The sequence below is a fragment of the Balaenoptera ricei genome, chromosome 5 (genome assembly GCF_028023285.1).
Source record: "Balaenoptera ricei isolate mBalRic1 chromosome 5, mBalRic1.hap2, whole genome shotgun sequence".
Taxonomy (NCBI): Eukaryota; Metazoa; Chordata; class Mammalia; order Artiodactyla; family Balaenopteridae; genus Balaenoptera; species Balaenoptera ricei.
Genome location: NC_082643.1, coordinates 25,172,057 through 25,189,903, shown reverse-complemented (window position 1 = coordinate 25,189,903; position 17,847 = coordinate 25,172,057). Strand labels below are relative to the sequence as shown.

The 17,847-nt window shown below is 39.8% G+C and overlaps 2 protein-coding genes across 2 annotated transcripts in view; one reads left to right on the top strand and one right to left on the bottom strand.

Annotated features, from left to right (window-relative positions):
* The window catches only part of SCOC (short coiled-coil protein), a 41,760-nt gene extending 31,790 nt beyond the window's left edge, over positions 1-9,970 (bottom strand). Inside the window, exon 1 of the mRNA XM_059922515.1 lies at positions 9,751-9,970. Coding sequence (XP_059778498.1) covers positions 9,751-9,820 — 70 coding nt within the window. The 5' untranslated portion in view covers positions 9,821-9,970. The remainder of the gene's footprint in view (positions 1-9,750) is intronic.
* MAML3 (mastermind like transcriptional coactivator 3) overlaps positions 1-17,847 on the top strand; it is a 628,002-nt gene that overhangs the window by 21,823 nt on the left and 588,332 nt on the right. The window lies entirely within an intron of this gene.

Genomic DNA, 17,847 nt, shown 5'->3' with positions numbered 1-17,847 from the left:
CACGTACCTGGGTAGGGCAAAAGAAAGAAGAAAAAACAGAGACAAAAGAATAGGGATGGGACCTGCACCAGTTGGAGGGAGCTGTGAAGGAGGAAAGGTTTCCACACACTAGGAAGCCCCTTTGCGGGTGGAGACTGCGGGTGGCGGAGGGGGGAAGCTTTGGAGCCACGGAGGAGAGCGCAGCCACAGGGGTGCGGAGGGCAAAGCAGAGAGATTCCCGCACAGAGGATCGGTGCTGACCAGCACTCACCAGCCCAAGAGGCTTGTCTGCTCACCCGCCGGGGCGGGCGGGGGCTGGGAGCTGAGGCTCGGACTTCGGAGGTTGGATCCCAGGGAGAGGACTGGGGTTGGCGGTGTGAACACAGCCTGAAGGGGCTAGTGCACCACAGCTAGTGGGAGGGAGTCCAGAAAAAAGTCTGGACTTGCCTAAGAGGCAAGAGTCCATTGTTTTGGGGTGTGCGAGGAGAGGGGATTCAGAGCACCACCTAAACGAGCTCCAGAGATGGGCACGAGCCACAGCTATCAGGACACCAGAGACGGGCATGAGATGCTAAGGCTGCTGCTGCCGCCACCAAGAATCCTGTGTGCATGCACAGGTCACTCTCCACACCGCCCCTCCCGGGAGCCTGTGCAGCCCACCACGGCCAGGCTCCCGTGATCCAGGGACAACTTCTCCAGGAGAACACGCGGCGCGCCTCAGGCTGCTGCAATGTCACGCCGGCCTCTGCCACCACAGGCTCGCCGCACATTCATATTATAACTACTGTACCCCTCCCTGCCCCTGGCATGAGTGAGCCAGAGCCCCCTAATCAGCCGCTGCTTTAAACCCATACTGTTTGGGTAGGAACAGAAGCGTGAGGGCGACGTACACGCAGAGGTGGGGCCAACTCCAAAGCTGAACCCCAGGAGCTGTGGGAACAAAGAAGAGAAAGGGAAATCTCTCCCAGCAGCCTCAGGAGCAGTGGATTAAATCCCCACAATCAACTTGAGGTACCCTGCATCTGTGGAATACCTGAATAGACAACGAATCAACCCAAAATTGAGGCAGTGGATTTTGGGAGCAACTGTAGACTTGGGGTTTGCTGTCTGCGACTGACTTGTTTCTGACTTTTATGTTTATCTTAGTATATAGTTTTTACTGCTTGTTATCATTGGTGGATTTGTTTATTGGTTTGGTTGCTCTCTTCTTTTTTTTTATTTTTTATTTTAATAATTTTAAAATTTTAATTATTTTATTTTATTTCATTTATTTATTTATTTATTAAAATTTTTTCTTTCTTTCTTTCTTTTCTCCCTTTTCTTCTAAGCTGTGTGGCTGACAGGGTTTGGTGCTCTGGTCTGGTGTCAGGCCTGAGCCTCTGAGGTGGGAGGGCCGAGTTCAGGACATTGGACCACCAGAGACCTCCCAGCCCCACGTAATATCAATCGGCAAACCTCTCCCAGAGATCTCGGTCTAAACGCTAAGACCCAGCTCCACCCAATGGCCAGCAAGCTCCAGTGCTAGACGCCCCATGCCAAACAACTAGCAAGACAGGAACACAACCCCACCCATTAGCAGAAAGGCTGCCTAAAATCATACTAAGTTCAAAGACACCCCAAAACACACCGCCAGATGTGGACCTGCCCACCAGAAAGACAAGATCCAGTCTCATCCACCAGAACACAGGCGCCAGTGCCCTCCACCAGGAAGCCTACACAACCTACTGAACCAACCTTACCCACTGGGGACACACACCAAAAACAATGGGAACTACAAACCTGCAGCCTGTGGAAAGGAGACCCCAAACACAGCAAGTTAAGCAAAATGAGAAGACAGAGAAATACACAGAGATGAAGGAGCAAGGTAAAAACCAACCAATGCTATGAGACTAGATATCAATTACCAGAAAAAATCTGTAAAAAATACAAACACATGGAGGATAAACAATACACTACTAAATAACCAAGAGATCACTGAAGAAATCAAAGAGGAAATCAACAAATACCTAGAAACAAATGACAATGAAAACACAACGACCCAAAGCCTATGGGATGCAGACAAAGCAGTTCAAAGAGGGAAGTTTCTAGCAATACAATCCTACCTTAAGAAACAAGAAACATCTCAAATAAACAACCTAACCTTACACCTAAAGCAATTAGAGAAAAAAGAACAAAAAAAAACCCCAAAGTTAGCAGAAGGAAAGAAATCATAAAGATCAGATCAGAAATAAATGAAGGAAATGATAGCAAAGATCAATAAAACTAAAAGCTGGTTCTTTGAGAAGATAAACAAAATTGATAAACCATTAGCCAGACTCATCAAGAAAAAAAAGGGAGAAGACTCAAATCAATAGAATTAGAAATGAAAAAGGAGAAGTAACAACTGACACTGCAGAAATACAAAGAATCATGAGAGATTACTACAAGCTACTATATGCCAATAAAATGGACAACCTGGAAGAAATGGACAAATTCTTAGAAAAGCACAACTTTCAGAGACTGAACCAGGAAGAAATAGAAAATATGAACAGACCAATCACAAGCCCTGAAATTGAAACTGTGATTAAAAATCTTCCAACAAACAAAAGCCCAGGACCAGATGGCTTCACAGGTGAATTCTATCAAACATTTAGAAAAGAGCAAACACCTATCCTTCTCAAACTCCTCCAAAATATAGCAGAGGGAGGACCACTCCCAAACTCATTCTATGAGGCCACCATCACCCTGATACCAAAACCAGACAAAGATGTCACATAAAAAGAACACTACAGGCCAATATCACTGATGAACATAGATGCAAAAATGCTCAACAAAATATTAGCAAACAGAATCCAACAGCACATTAAAAGGATCATACACCATGATCAAGTGTGGTTTATCCCAGGAATGCAAGGATTCTTCAATATATGCAAATCAATCAATGTGATACACCATATTAACGAATTGAAGGAGAAAAACCATATGATCATCTCAACAGATGCAGAAAAACCTTTCAACAAAATTCAACACCCATTTATGATAAAAACCCTCCAGAAAGTAGGCATAGAGGGAACTTACCTCAACATAATAAAGGCCATAAATGACAGACCCACAGCCAACATCGTTCTCAATGGTGAAAAACTGAAACCGTTTCCTCTAAGATCAGGAGCAAGACAAGGTTGCCCACTCTCACCACTATTATTCAACGTAGTTTTGGAAGTTTTAGCCACAACAATCAGAGAAGAAAAAGAAATAAAAGGAATCTGAATCAGAAAAGAAGAAGTAAAACTGTCACTGTTTGCAGATGACATGATACTCTACATAGAGAATCCTAAAGAGGCTACAAGAAAACTACTAGATTTAATCAATGAATTTGCTAAAGTAGCAGCATACAAAATTAATGCACAGAAATCTCTTGCATTCCTATACACTAATGATGAAAAATCTGAAAGAGAAATTAAGGAAACACTCCCATTTACCATTGCAACCAAAAAGAATAAAATACCTAGGAATAAACCTACCTAAGGAGACAAAAGGCCTGTATGCAGAAAACTGTAAGACACTGATGAAAGAAATTAAAGACGACACAAACGGACAGATATACCATGTTCTTGGATTGGAAGAATCAACACTGTGAAAATGACTATACTACCCAAAGCAATCTACAGATCCAATGCAATCCCTATCAAACAACCAATGACATTTTTCATAGAACTAGAAAAAAAAATTTCACCATTTGTATGGAAACACAGATGAACCTGAATAAGCAAAGCAATCTTGAGAACGAAAAACAGAGCTGGAGGAATCAGGCTCCCTGACTTCAGACTATACTACAAAGCTACAGTAATCAAGACAGTATGGTACTGGCACAAAAACAGAAATATAGATCAATGGAACAGGAGAGAAAGCCCAGAGATAAACCCATGCACATATGGTCTCCTTATCTTTGATAAGGGAGGCAAAAATATACAGTGGAGAAAAGACAGCCTCTTCAATAAATGGTGCTGGGAAAACTGGACAGCTACATGTAAAAGAATGAAATTAGAACACTCCCTGACACCATACACAAAAATAAACTCAAAATGGATTAAAGACCTAAATGTAAGGCCAGACACTATCAAACTCTTTGAGGAAAACATAGGCAGAACACTCTATGACATAAATCACAGCAAGATCCTTTTTGACCCACCTCCTAGAGAAATGGAACTAAAAACAAAAATAAACAAATGGGATCTAATGAAACTTAAAAGCTTTTGCACAGCAAAGGAAACCATAAACAAGATGAAAATACAACCCTCAGAATGGGAGAAAATATTTGTAAACGAAGCAACTGACAAAGGATTAATATCCAAAATATACAAGCAGCTCATGTAGCTCAATATCAAAAAAACGAACAACCCAATCCAAAAATGGGCAGAAGACCTAAATAGACATTTCTCCAAAGAAGATAGACAGATTGCCAACAAATACATGAAAGGATGCTCAACATCACTAATCATTAGAGAAATGCCAATCAAAACGACAATGGGGTATCACCTCACACCGGTCAGAATGGCCATCATCAAAAAATCTACAAACAATAAATGCTGGAGTGGGTGTGGAGAAAATGGAACCCTCTTGCACTGCTGGTGGGAATGTAAATTGATACAACCACTATGGAGAACAGTATGGAGGTTCCTTAAAAAACTAAAAAGAGAACTACCATATGACCCAGCAATCCCACTACTGGGCCTAAACCCTGAGAAAACCATAATTCAAAAAGAGTCATGTACCACAATGTTCATTGCAGCTCTATTTACAATAGCCAGGACATGGAAGCAACCTAAGTGTCCATAGACAGATGAATGGATAAAGATGTGGCACAAATATACAATGGAATATTACTCAGCTGTAAAAAGAAACGAAATTGAGTTATTTGTAGTGAGGTGGATGGACCTAGAGTCTGTCATACAGAGTGAAGTAAGTCAGAAAGAGAACAACGAATACCTTATGCTAACACATATATATGGAATCTAAAAAAAAAAAAATGGTTCTGAAGAACCTAGGGGCAGGACAGGAATAAAGACACAGACATAGAGAATGGACTTGAGGACATGGGGAGAGGGAAGTGTAAGCTGGGACAAAGTGAGAGAGTGGCATGGACATATATACACTACCAAATGTAAAGTAGATAGCTAGTGGGAAGCAGCCGCATAGCACAGGGAGATCAGCTCAGTGCTTTGTGACAACCTAGAGGGTTGGGATAAGGAGGGGGTGGGAGGGAGACACAAGAGGAAGGGGATATGGGGATATATGTGTACATATAGCTGATTCACTTCATTATGCAATAGAAACTAACACAACATTTTAAAGCAATTATACTCCAATTAAGATGTTAAAGAAATAGGTGATAATATTTTAAAATATATATATATATGTATATTACAAAGTCATAGTAATTAAAACAGTATGGTAATGACATAAAGACATACAGACCACTGGAATAGCATATGGAGTCCAGAAATAAATCCATATATATGTCAATTGATCTTCAGCAAGGGTGCCAAGAACACACAATGGAGAAAGGATAGTCTCTTTAATAAATGGTGTTGGGAAAACTGAATATCTGCATGCAAAAGAGTGAATTTGGACCTTTATCTAACACCATCCACAAAAACCCAAAATGGATTAAAGCCTTAAATGTAAGACCAAAGCTATAAAACTTCTAGAAGAAAATATAGAGGAAAATCTTTGTGACATTGGTCTTGGCAATAATTTCATAGATATGACACCAAAAGCACAGGTAACAAATGCAAAAATAGGCAAGGAATACTACATCAACAAAAACACTTCTGCACAGTAAAGGAAACAATAGAATAGAAAGGAAACGTACAGAATGGGAGAAAATATTTGCAAATGATATATCTGATAAGGGGTTAATTTACAATTAAATATATAATGAACTCCTCAATAACAAAAAACATTAATAACCCAATTAAAAATGGGCAAAAGACTTCAATAGACATTTCATCAAAGAAGACGTACAAATGGCCAACAGGTAAGTGAAAAGATGCTCAATGTGACTGGTCATCAGGGAAATGCAAATCAAAATCACAATGAGATACCAACTAATACCTGTTATGATGGCAATCAAAGAAAGAAACCCAAAGGACAACAAGTGTTGGTGAGGATGTGGAGAAAATGGAACCCTTTTACACTATAGAAGGGAATGTAAAATGGTGCAGCCACTATGGAAAACGCTCTTGAGGTTCCTCAAAAATTTATAAATGGAGCTACCATATGATCAATAATCCCACTTCTGGATATTTATCCCAAAGAATTGAAATCAGGATCCTGAGGGGATATTAGCACTCTCATATTCACTGTGGCACTATTCACAATAGCTAAGATGTGGAATCAAACGTCCATCAATGGATGAATGGCTAAACAAAAATGTGATATATACATACAATAGAATATTATTCAGCCTTAAAAAAGAAAGAAGTCCTGCAATATGCCACAACATGGAAGAACCCTGTGAACATTATACTAAGTAAAACAAGTCAGTCACAGAAGGACAAACACTGTATGAGTCCACTTATATGAGGTATCTAAAATAGTCAGACTCAGAAATTCCCTGGCGGTCCAGTGGTTAGGACTCCGTGCTTCCACTGCAGGGGGCGTAGGTTCAATCCCTGTTCGGGGAACTAAGATCCTGCATGCTGTGTGGCCAAAAAAAATTAAATTAAATTAAATTAAATTAAATTAAAATTAAATTAAAAAGTAGTCAGACTCATGGAAGCAAAGAATAGAATGATGACTGCAGGGGCTGGGGTGAGGGGGAAAGGGGCAGTTGCTTATCAACGGGTTTAAAATTTCAGGAATGTAAGATGATTAAGTTCTAGAGATTTGATGTACAGCATTGTGCCTATGGTTAATGATAGTCTATTATACACTTAAAAATCTGTTGAGGAGGTAGATCTCATGTTAAGTGTTTTTACCACATGAAAATAAAATTTTTAAAAACAAAAAGAAAAGATACATGATGGACAAACCTAATAAACTGAAATGAGCATAGAAATTTCAATAGTTTGTTTTGGAAACTGAATGAAATAAACAGTGATATACCATTGTCTCTTTCCCACAAGTACACTGCTTGGCCCTAAATGTGTTTGAATTTACAAGCTGTTTTAGAGTCACTGGTATATAGCATGGAACCAGAGAGAGAAGGAAAGCAGGCCAAGGGCAGAATCTTGGGGAAAGACTTGTGGGAAAGGGTTCCCAAAGGAGCCTGAGAAGGATGAGGAGAGGTTAAAGGAGAACCTGAGAAGTGTGGTAGCATCAAAGCAAGGGGATCAGAAACACAGGAAGGAAGGGCAGATCAATACTATCAAATGTCTTTGTCCTGCGCTGTGTGTCTGTCACCCAGAAGGGAGGCCAGTGCAACAACCGTACAGCTTAGACCAGAGAGTCCCAGACTACCTTGGTTCACAGTGCCCTTCATTTTAAGTAATTTTTTTACAGTTCTCCAAGGCCAAGAGAAATACCAAACAGTTCCACAAATTAAGTATTCAGGTCCAAACATCTTAATAAGTATTTGTGGCCTTAAAACTTAGTAATCATTTGAAAAAAAAAAATACTACACCTAAGCTGAAAGAAATTTCAATTTCTTTAAAACTTCATTCTTAAGTTTTCCTTCTTAACAGCAGGAAACTCAGCATGAAAATAGATGTTATTGAAAGAAATGTAGTTCAATCTAATGTGAAATTGTGAACAAGCTGCATTTGTTTCATAATAATTTGTCTACCTATTTTTATTTATCAAAGACCAAGAACCTCTTATTAACAAGAGCGAACCAGTACTGCCACATCAAATTGATACACTTATCTCCAAAAGCCAAAGAAAATGGGGTTTCAGTTCTTTCCTGCTACAAGTACATGAGCAATTTCCATTTGCCATCTTGGAAAGCTGAAGCAGCACGAATCAGAGCTAGTGCCTCAGCCCACTGCTGGTTACCACGCTGGACCATCGCTGAAGGCCCCTGGTGCCCCAGGATTCTGTGACTCGTCTGACCAGGGATGAGGAGGTCTTGAGGGCGAGCAAGGAGCCTTCAAAGCCCTCCCTCGGCTGCGACAGCTCACCACCAGCCCGGGGATCCTGCTTACCCCGTCCCAGTTTATCACTTTATTCCGCGCCTACGCCTACTGCCGGCCTCAGACTCGGTTAGCTAACAACCTCGACGGTGTCCGTCTCCAAACCATTGCCAACCTTGGATTAGACACCTGAATTCAAATCCCCGCCCTCCTCTGCTTTTGTGGGCCCTGGAAGCGCGAGGGTGGCAGAGGATGAGAGGCGGAGGGCAGAGTTGAGGCGGTGCTCAGGACTGGATGAAAGACATCTGTTTCACAAAGGCTCCTTCTCAGCCTCAGCGACCATCAGCTTTCAGGCCCAGCCCACGTCACAAGGCAGAAAGAATCCTGGGCGGGGGCGTCTTCGGAGCAAGCCAGCGCCCCGTATGAACCGCACCCGCCCACGGCATATAGGACGCCCCACGCGCACGCTCAGAGCTCATCGTGCCTTCCACAAGCAGAGGAGGTTTCCCCGGGGCTTTGTTTCCTTTGCTGCTGTCTGCAGCTCTGTCGTTTTTCTAAAACGCCCTGATGGGAGCATGTGAAGGCCAGCGGTATCCCACTTCTTCAACAGCCCGGGGACCTTGTACTTTTCCTCGCGTCGTAAAGGCTGAAAATGCTCCTCTTTGATTTTCAAATCCCCCAGCATGTTTACGCGGTGCCAGGAGACCAAGCTTAACTCTGGCTGGCTGGCAGTTCGGCTAATTGGCCACACTTTAGAAAGAGGCTTTTTGAATCTGAGCATTTAGGGAGAAAGTGGAGAAGCGTGGCTGTATGAAAGCAATTGATGTTAAATATTCATGCTCTGCTCTGTTAATCAGAATCAGTAAGCCCCATTGCTTAGCTGCAGTCTTGCTGGCTTCTATGACTGTGCTAAGGGAACTTGGATACAAAACAATGCCACCAACCCCCCCACACCCACACACACACATACACACACACACACACACACACAAGACGTAGTTGCTTATAGGTTTGAAGTGTTTCCAGTTAACATTGTGCCACTCAGCAGTGTCTGTTTTCTTCCGGATGTTGAATGAGCCATAGTTATCCCTTCCTTCAGCGTTTTAGAACCACTGCTCCCCTCTTTTTCCTTCTCTCCTGTGGAACTCAGCAAACTTCGTCCTTGCTTAAAAACCAGACATTTTCTGCAATAATTTGTAAAGCGAATTGCAGCGTATTCTAGTTCACTTTTCAGAAATGATAAAATTATTTCACAAAATAGAGAAGTAGTGGACTATAATTGAACAAATTAGGGTAATAATATCCTAGGTTGTTTTAGGTCTTCTCTCATCACTGACTTCATATTGGCAAACTGGTGCTAAGTAATATAAATGGGGCATCTGTACTTTATATATATAACATATACTTTACATATGTTGAGGTCATGTTTCCTGAGCTCTTAGGAAATAAACGTTTTATATTTTTATTTGTTGATTGAGTTTTTAAAGTATGTATAATTCAACCACAGGAACTTTTAAAATAATCACAATTTTAAAGGAAAAAGAAAAATAGCTCTTAATTAAACATTTTTTTGGTTTTATTTTTGTAGCTATATTTTTTCAAGTTTTCTACAATGACTATGTTTTACCATTATCATAAAAACAATAAAAACTATAGTTTTAAAAAACTGCTGAGCAGTTGCTGAATTTTATGTTTCAGAATTCATCAGGTTCTTCCTTACCTGTGTCATCTGCAAGAGAAATGTTGGTGAAAGTACGATCCTCCTCTTCCTCTTGGCTGGACCCGTCCATCTTGTTCACTTTTCAGGCCTGTTAGTGAGAAAAATGGGGGCAGGGGAAACGGCAGTTCTCTCATGTGATCGCCCTTGTTAAATAATTAATAAATGAACACCCACGTAGGTGCTATCTGATCCTTGCACAAGCCACCCTCTTCCTGCTTTCCACCTGAGGAGTTCTTACTGTGTGTTGTGGACCTAACCGGAAATGATTAGAGACCCAAGTTAAAGAGTTACAAACCTTTACCTGAAGCTGTTGAGTTGGCACTCCTGCTGTACTCTGGCTAGATGTCAAAACTTGCCTTCAATCCAGTGTCAGTTTCCTTAGACTGAATTGTCCAAGAACATTGCCCCAAAAGCCCTGGAATGAGGTTGGGAGGACAAATTGAGTTTTATGTGATTAACATATCTTTTGGACACCTACAATAAAATTCTAAGGGATTTGGGTCAGTGACCTAGCAGCATGACTTGGTCACAGAGCCTCAATTTCCTATCCTGTATCACAATGTCTTCTGTAAGGATTAAACATGAATAAAATGCACTTGTTCAGTGTCAACTACAATAATGACTCCAAACAATCAGGCATATGTGAGGGAATAAGATTCTCTATGTATTAAGCTCATCAATGCCCTCTCATATTACTGTATGTTACTCCGTGAAAGCTCATTAAAATGACAGGATCTCCCTTCTCTATTTCTGGAGGAGCCAAAGAGGAGAGATGTTGGCCTTGCCAACCCTTAGGCCAAAGGCCCTTTGCTAGAGGAGGAAATTTTCTTGTACAGCTGTTTTTCTTTGTCCCCTAGTCCCCCTCGATATACATAGACAAACCCAAAACTTTTTAAAAATTTTACATCATCACTCTTTGGGGGAAAAAATCAGCCAAATTTGATGAAGAATTTTAAGCAGGTATTAAAATTGAGTTACTACATGCTATATTTTGCCCTAAGTGCTTTGATACATAGGATTTTTTTTATTCATCTGAGTTCATTGTTGCTATATCAAGCAAAATGGTTGTAAGCTGTTGGAAATCCTAATGTTAAAAATTAAATTTCACTAGAATTCCTCCTAATTTTCCAATTCCATCCTACACATATTATGTGCCTTTTTGATACAAGCTGGGGACTTTGGAGGACTCAAAGTAAGAAATAGCTATTGCTGTTAATAAGCTTATTAAAAAGCGCAAAGGCAAGAGTCATTGAGGTTTAGAGAAGGTGAAGAGTATACCTGGTTGGCAGATCTTGAAAGACTTAGAGAAAGTGACATCTGAGATGCATGATCAGTGACAAGTGGCATCCAGTAGGCAAAAATGGCTGGGTGGTGAGTGCTTTCTCAGTGAAGGGACATGGGCAAAGGCTCAGAGATGAGTAAGCATTAGGCACATTTGGGAACCAAGAGTGGAAGGTACATGCAACTAAGAGATAGTAGATAAGGTGGCATATAGGTTAAGTTCATAGCTAAGAGAGTTTTGAATTCCAGACTGTGTTAGTCCTCTAAGAATCGGACACTAAAGTGGGATTAAAAGGGTGAGAGAATACAGGGAGGGAACCAGGAAAGGCTGGGAGAGCCATCAGAACATGATGCAGAGCTGACAAAGCAGGATGGAAAGTCTAGCTTGTCCTTCAGACTAGGGAAATTTCGACAAGGTTGTCAAAGAGTACTCAAGCCAAAGTTGACCATAAGAGGCGTCCTGTTCCTCCCAGGAATGGTCTCCCTTAGCACTCCTGCAGTGCTTAGTTACTGGATGGGAGCAGCTGGTGGGAAGTGAGACCTCTGTGCAAATATGGTGATGGATTTCAGAGCACAGCAGCTGGGGCTCTTAGTCAGTTACACCAAAGTTGGAGGTCTACAAGTCATATGCTCATGGCTACCATATGAGCTGCTTTTCCTAGCAACTCTATGTATAATCATGGAAGCATAGAAATACCTCTCTTGCCTGATCCATCCTCTGTCAGTCCTAGAAATAATAGCACACACTTAAGTAGTTACTAGTGCTAAGCAACAACCCCATGAAGTAGGCACTAATATTATTTCCATTTTAAAGATGAGGGAGCTGAGGCATGGAGAGAGATTAAATAAAAGACAAGCAGCTAAGTAAGGCTGGGATTGGAATCCAGGCCCTCTGGATCCAGGGTCTGTGCTCTTAATCACTATATTTATACCATTTTTCCTGGCAAAGAATTTAGAAACCAAAGTGTGCATTTGGTTTAACCTATGTATTTGGGTTTTATTTTTATTACTTATGGCCAATTGTACTTTTTGTTAGGATTAGCCTAGGCACTTGCTTTTTTTTGTTTGTTTTTTTGCCTTCTTTCTGATTACCTTCAAGGACATTTCTCATGAAGTATCTATGTTAATGGACAAGGGAGTGAAAAGAGATAAAACTCAAGTCAGTCAGCTTTGCCACTCTTCGCATAGTCTTTGGGCAAAGTTATAATGGAGATCTTCACTTTTAACTGTAGTGGAGAATTATCTGTGGATTTAAATTATCTATGTCAAATATTTACTCCTATGTTTTCTTCTACTAGTTTTACAGTTTTAGCTCTTAAAGTTAGGTTGTTGATCCATTCTGAGTTAATTTTTGTATATGGAGTGAGGTAGGGGTGCAGCTTCATTCTTTTGAATTTAGATATCCAGTTGTCCCAACACTATTGTTGAAGAGACTATTCTTTCCCCTATTGAATGGTCTTGGCATCCTTGTCAAAAATCAATTGACCATAGATTGTGGGGTTGGGGGGGAGGTTATTTCTGGAATCTCAGTTCTATTCCATTGGTACTTATGTCAGTACCACAATGTTTTGATTACTGTAGCTTTGTGGTTAGTTTTGTAGTCAGAAAGTGTGAGTACTTGAACATTTTCTTCTTTAAATAATGTTTTGACTATTTGGGGTCACTTGCAGTTCCGTATGAATTTGAAGATTGCATGAATTTGGTAATGAATTCTTAGATTTGACACCAAAAACACAAGCAACAAAAGAATTAATAGATAAATTGGATTTCATGAAAATTAAAAACATTTGTGCATTTTGATAATGTCAAAGGACATTATCAAAAATGTGAAAAGGCAACCTACAGAATGGAAGAAAATATTTGCAAACCACATAGCTGATAAGGTTTTAATGTCCAGAATATATAAAGAACTCTTAACAACTCAACACAAAGAGACAGACAACCCAGTTTTAAAAATGGGCAGACAAGTGCCTGCATGTGGTCACATCTGCCAGAGACAAGCGCTGCCTGTCTGAGCCCCAACATCTGAGGAGAGGCTCTGGGGCGCTTGTCCAGGATGGTTTTTTCCTAAGTAGCACAGAGCCTTGCTTTTCTGGATGCTCCCCCGGTGGTTTACTCCCTACATTTAAGGCATCAGGGCTGTGCCTCTGAGGTGGGAGAGCCAAGTTCAGGACATTGGTGCACCAGAGACCTCCCAGCTCCACGTAATATCAAAGGGCGAAAATCTCCCAGAGATCTTCATCTCAATGCCAAGACCCAGCTCCACTCAACGACCAGCAAGCTACAGTGCTGGACACCCTATGCTAAACAACTAGCAAGACAGGAACACAACACCACCCATTAGCAGACAGGCTGCCTAAAATCATAATAAGGTCACAGACACGCCAAAACACACCACCAGACGTGGACCTGCCCACCAGAAAGACAAGATCCAGCCTCATCTACCAGAACATAGGCACTAGTCCCCTCCACCAGGAAGCCTACACAACCCACTGAACCAACCTTAGCCACTGGGGGAAGACACCAAAAACAACGGGAACTACGAACCTGCAGCCTGCGAAAAGGAGACCCCAAACACAGTAAGTTAAGCAAAATGAGAAGACAGAGAAACAGGAGCAAGGTAAAAACCCACCAGACCTAACAAATGAAGAGGAACTAGGCAGTCTACCTGAAAAAGAATTCAGAATGATGATAGTAAAGATGATCCAAAATCTTGGAAATACAATGGAGAAAATACAAGAAATGTTTAACAAGGACCTAGAAGAACTAAAGAGCAAACAAACAATCATGAACAACACAGTAAATGAAATTAAAAATTCTCTAGAAGGGATCAATAGCAGAATAACTGAGGCAGAAGAACGGATAAGTGACCTCGAAGATAAAATAGTAGAAATAACTACTGCAGAGCAGAATAAAGAAAAAAGAATGAAAAGAATTGAGGACAGTCTCAGAGACCTCTGGGACAACATTAAATGCACCAACATTCGAATTATAGGGGTCCCAGAAGAAGAGGAAAAGAAAGGGACTGAGAAAATATTTGAAGAGATTAGAGTTGAAAACTTCCCTAATATGGGAAAGGAAATAGTTAATCAAGTCCAGGAAGCACAGAGAATCCCATACAGCATAAATCCAAGGAGAAACACGCCAAGACACATATTAATCAAACTATCAAAAATTAAATACAAAGAAAAAATATTAAAAGCAACAAGGGAAAAACAACAAATAACATACAAGGGAATCCCCATAAGGTTAACAGCTGATCTTTCAGCAGAAACTCTGCAAGCCAGAAGGGAGTGGCAGGACATATATAAAGTGATGAAAGGGAAGAACCTACAACCAAGATTTCTCTATCCAGCAAGGATCTCACTCAGATTTGAGGGAGAAATTAAAACTTTTACAGACAAGCAAAAGCTAAGAGAATTCAGCACCACCAAACCAGCATTACAACAAATGCTATAGGAACTTCTCTAGGCAGGAAACACAAGAGAAAGAAAAGACCTACAATGAAAAACCCAAAACAATTAGGAAAATGGTAATAGGAGCATACATATCGATAATTACCTTAAATGTAAATGGATTAAATGCTCCAACCAAAAGACATAGACTGGCTGAATGGATACAAAAAGAAGACCTGTATATATGCTGTTTACAAGAGACCTACTTTAGACCTAGGGACACATACAGGCTGAAAGTGAGGGGATGGAAAAAGATATTCCATGCAAATGGAAATGAAAAGAAAGTTGGAGTAGCAATTCTCATATCAGACAAAACAGACTTTAAAACAAAGACTATTACAAGAGACAAAGAAGGACACTACATAATGATCAGGGGATCAATCCAAGAAGAAGATATAACAATTGTAAATATTTATGCACCCAACATAGGAGCACCTCAATACATAAGGCAAATACTAACAGCCATAAAAGGAGAAATCGACATTAACACAATCATAGTAGGGGACTTTAACACCCCACTTTCACCAATGGACAGATCATCCAAAATGAAAATAAATAAGGAAACACAAGCTTTAAATGATACATTAAACAAGATGGAGTTAATTGATATTTATAGGGCATTCCATCCAAAAACAACAGAATACACTTTCTTCTCAAGTGCTCATGGAATGTTCTCCAGGATAGATCATATCTTGGGTCACAAATCAAGCCTCAGTAAGTTTAAGAAAATTGAAAACGTATCAAGTATCTTTTCGGACCACAATGCTATGAGACTAGATATCAATTACAGGAAAAAATCTGTAAAAAATACAAACACATGGAGGATAAACAATACACTACTAAATAACCAAGAGATCACTGAAGAAATCAAAGAGGAAATCAACAAATACCTAGAAGCAAATGACAATGAAAACACGACGACCCAAAACCTATGGGATGCAGCAAAAGCAGTTCTAAGAGGGAAGTTTATAGCAATACAATCCTACCTTAAGAAACAAGAAACATCTCAAATAAATAACCGAACCTTACACCTAAAGCAATTAGAGAAAGGAGAACAAAAAAACCCCAAAGTTAGCAGAAGGAAAGAAATCATAAAGATCAGATCAGAAATAAATGAAAAAGAAATGAAGGAAATGATAGCAAAGATCAATAAAACTAAAAGCTGGTTCTTTGAGAAGACAAACAAAATTGATAAACCATCAGCCAGACTCATCAAGAAAAAAAGGGAGAAGACTCAAATCAATAGAATTAGAAATGAAAAAGGAGAGGTAACAACTGACACTGCAGAAATACAAAGAATCATGAGAGATTACTACAAGCAACTCTATGCCAATAAAATGGACAACCTGGAAGAAATGGACATATTCTTAGAAATGTACAACCTTCCGAGACTGAACCAGGAAGAAATAGAAAATATGAACAGACCAATCACAAGCCCTGAAATTGAAACTGTGATTAAAAATCTTCCAACAAACAAAAGCCCAGGACCAGATGGCTTCACTGGCGAATTCTATCAAACATTTAGAGAAGAGCTAACACCTATCCTTCTCAAACTCTTCCAAAATATAGCAGAGGGAGGAACACTCCCAAACTCATTCTACGAGGCCACCATCACCCTGATACCAAAACCAGACAAAGATGTCACAGAGAAAGAAAATTACAGACCAATATCACTGATGAACATAGATGCAAAAATCCTCAACAAAATACTAGCAAACAGAATCCAACAGCACATTAAAAGGATCATACACCATGATCAAGTGTGGTTTATCCCAGGAATGCAAGGATTCTTCAATATATGCAAATCAATCAATGTGATACACCATATTAACGAATTGAAGGAGAAAAACCATATGATCATCTCAATAGATGCAGAAAAATCTTTCGACAAAATTCAACACCCATTTATGATAAAAACCCTCCAGAAAGTAGGCATAGAGGGAACTTACCTCAACATAATAAAGGCCATAAATGACAAACCCACAGCCAACATCGTCCTCAATGGTGAAAAACTGAAACCATTTCCACTAAGATCAGGAACAAGACAACGTTGCCCACTGTCACCACTATTATTCAACATAGTTTTGGAAGTTTTAGCCACAGCAATCAGAGAAGAAAAAGAAATAAAAGGAATCCAAATCGGAAAAGAAGAAGTAAAGCTGTCACTGTTTACAGATGACATGATACTATACATAGAGAATCCTAAAGATGCTACCAGAAAACTGCTAGAGCTAATCAATCAGTTTGGTAAAGTAGCAGGATACAAAATTAATGCACAGAAATCTCTAGCATTCCTATACACTAATGATGAAAAATCTGAAAATGAAATTAAGAAAACATTCTCATTTACCATTGCAACAAAAAGAATAAAATATCTAGGAATAAACCTACCTAAGGAGACAAAAGACCTGTATGCAGAAAATTATAAGACACTGATGAAAGAAATTAAAGATAGTACAAATAGATGGAGAGAGATACCATGTTCTTGGATTGGAAGAATCAACATTGTGAAAATGACTCTACTACCCAAAGCAATCTACAGGTTCAATGCAATCCCTATCAAACTACCACTGGCATTTTTCACAGAACTAGAACAAAAAATTTCACAATTTGTATGGAAACACAAAAGACCCCGAATAGCCAAAGCAATCTTGAGAAAGAAAAATGGAGCTGGAGGAATCAGGCTCCCTGACTTCAGACTATACTACAAAGCTACAGTAATCAAGACAGTATGGTACTGGCACAAAAACAGAAATATAGATCAATGGAACAGGATAGAAAGCCCAGAGATAAACCCACGCACATATGGTCACCTTATCTTTGATAAAGGAGGCAAGAATATACAATGGAGAAAAGACAGCCTCTTCAATAAGTGGTGCTGGGAAAACTGGACAGCTACATGTAAAAGAATGAAATTAGAACACTCCCTAACACCATACACAAAAATAAACTCAAAATGGATTAAAGACCTAAATGTAAGGCCAGACACTATCAAACTCTTTGAGGAAAACATAGGCAGAACAGTCTATGACGTAAGTCACAGCAAGATCCTTTTTGACACACCTCCTACAGAAATGGAACTAAAAACAAAAATAAACAAATGGGACCTAATGAAACTTAAAAGCTTTTGCACAGCAAAGGAAACCATAAACAAGATGAAAAGACAACCCTCAGAATGGGAGAAAGTATTTGTAAATGAAGCAACTGACAAAGGATTGATCTCCAAAATTTATAAGTAGCTCATGCAGCTCAATATCAAAACAACAAACAACCCAATCCAAAAATGGGCAGAAGTCCTAAATAGACATTTCTCCAAAGAAGATAGACAGATTGCCAACAAACACATGAAAGAATGCTCAAC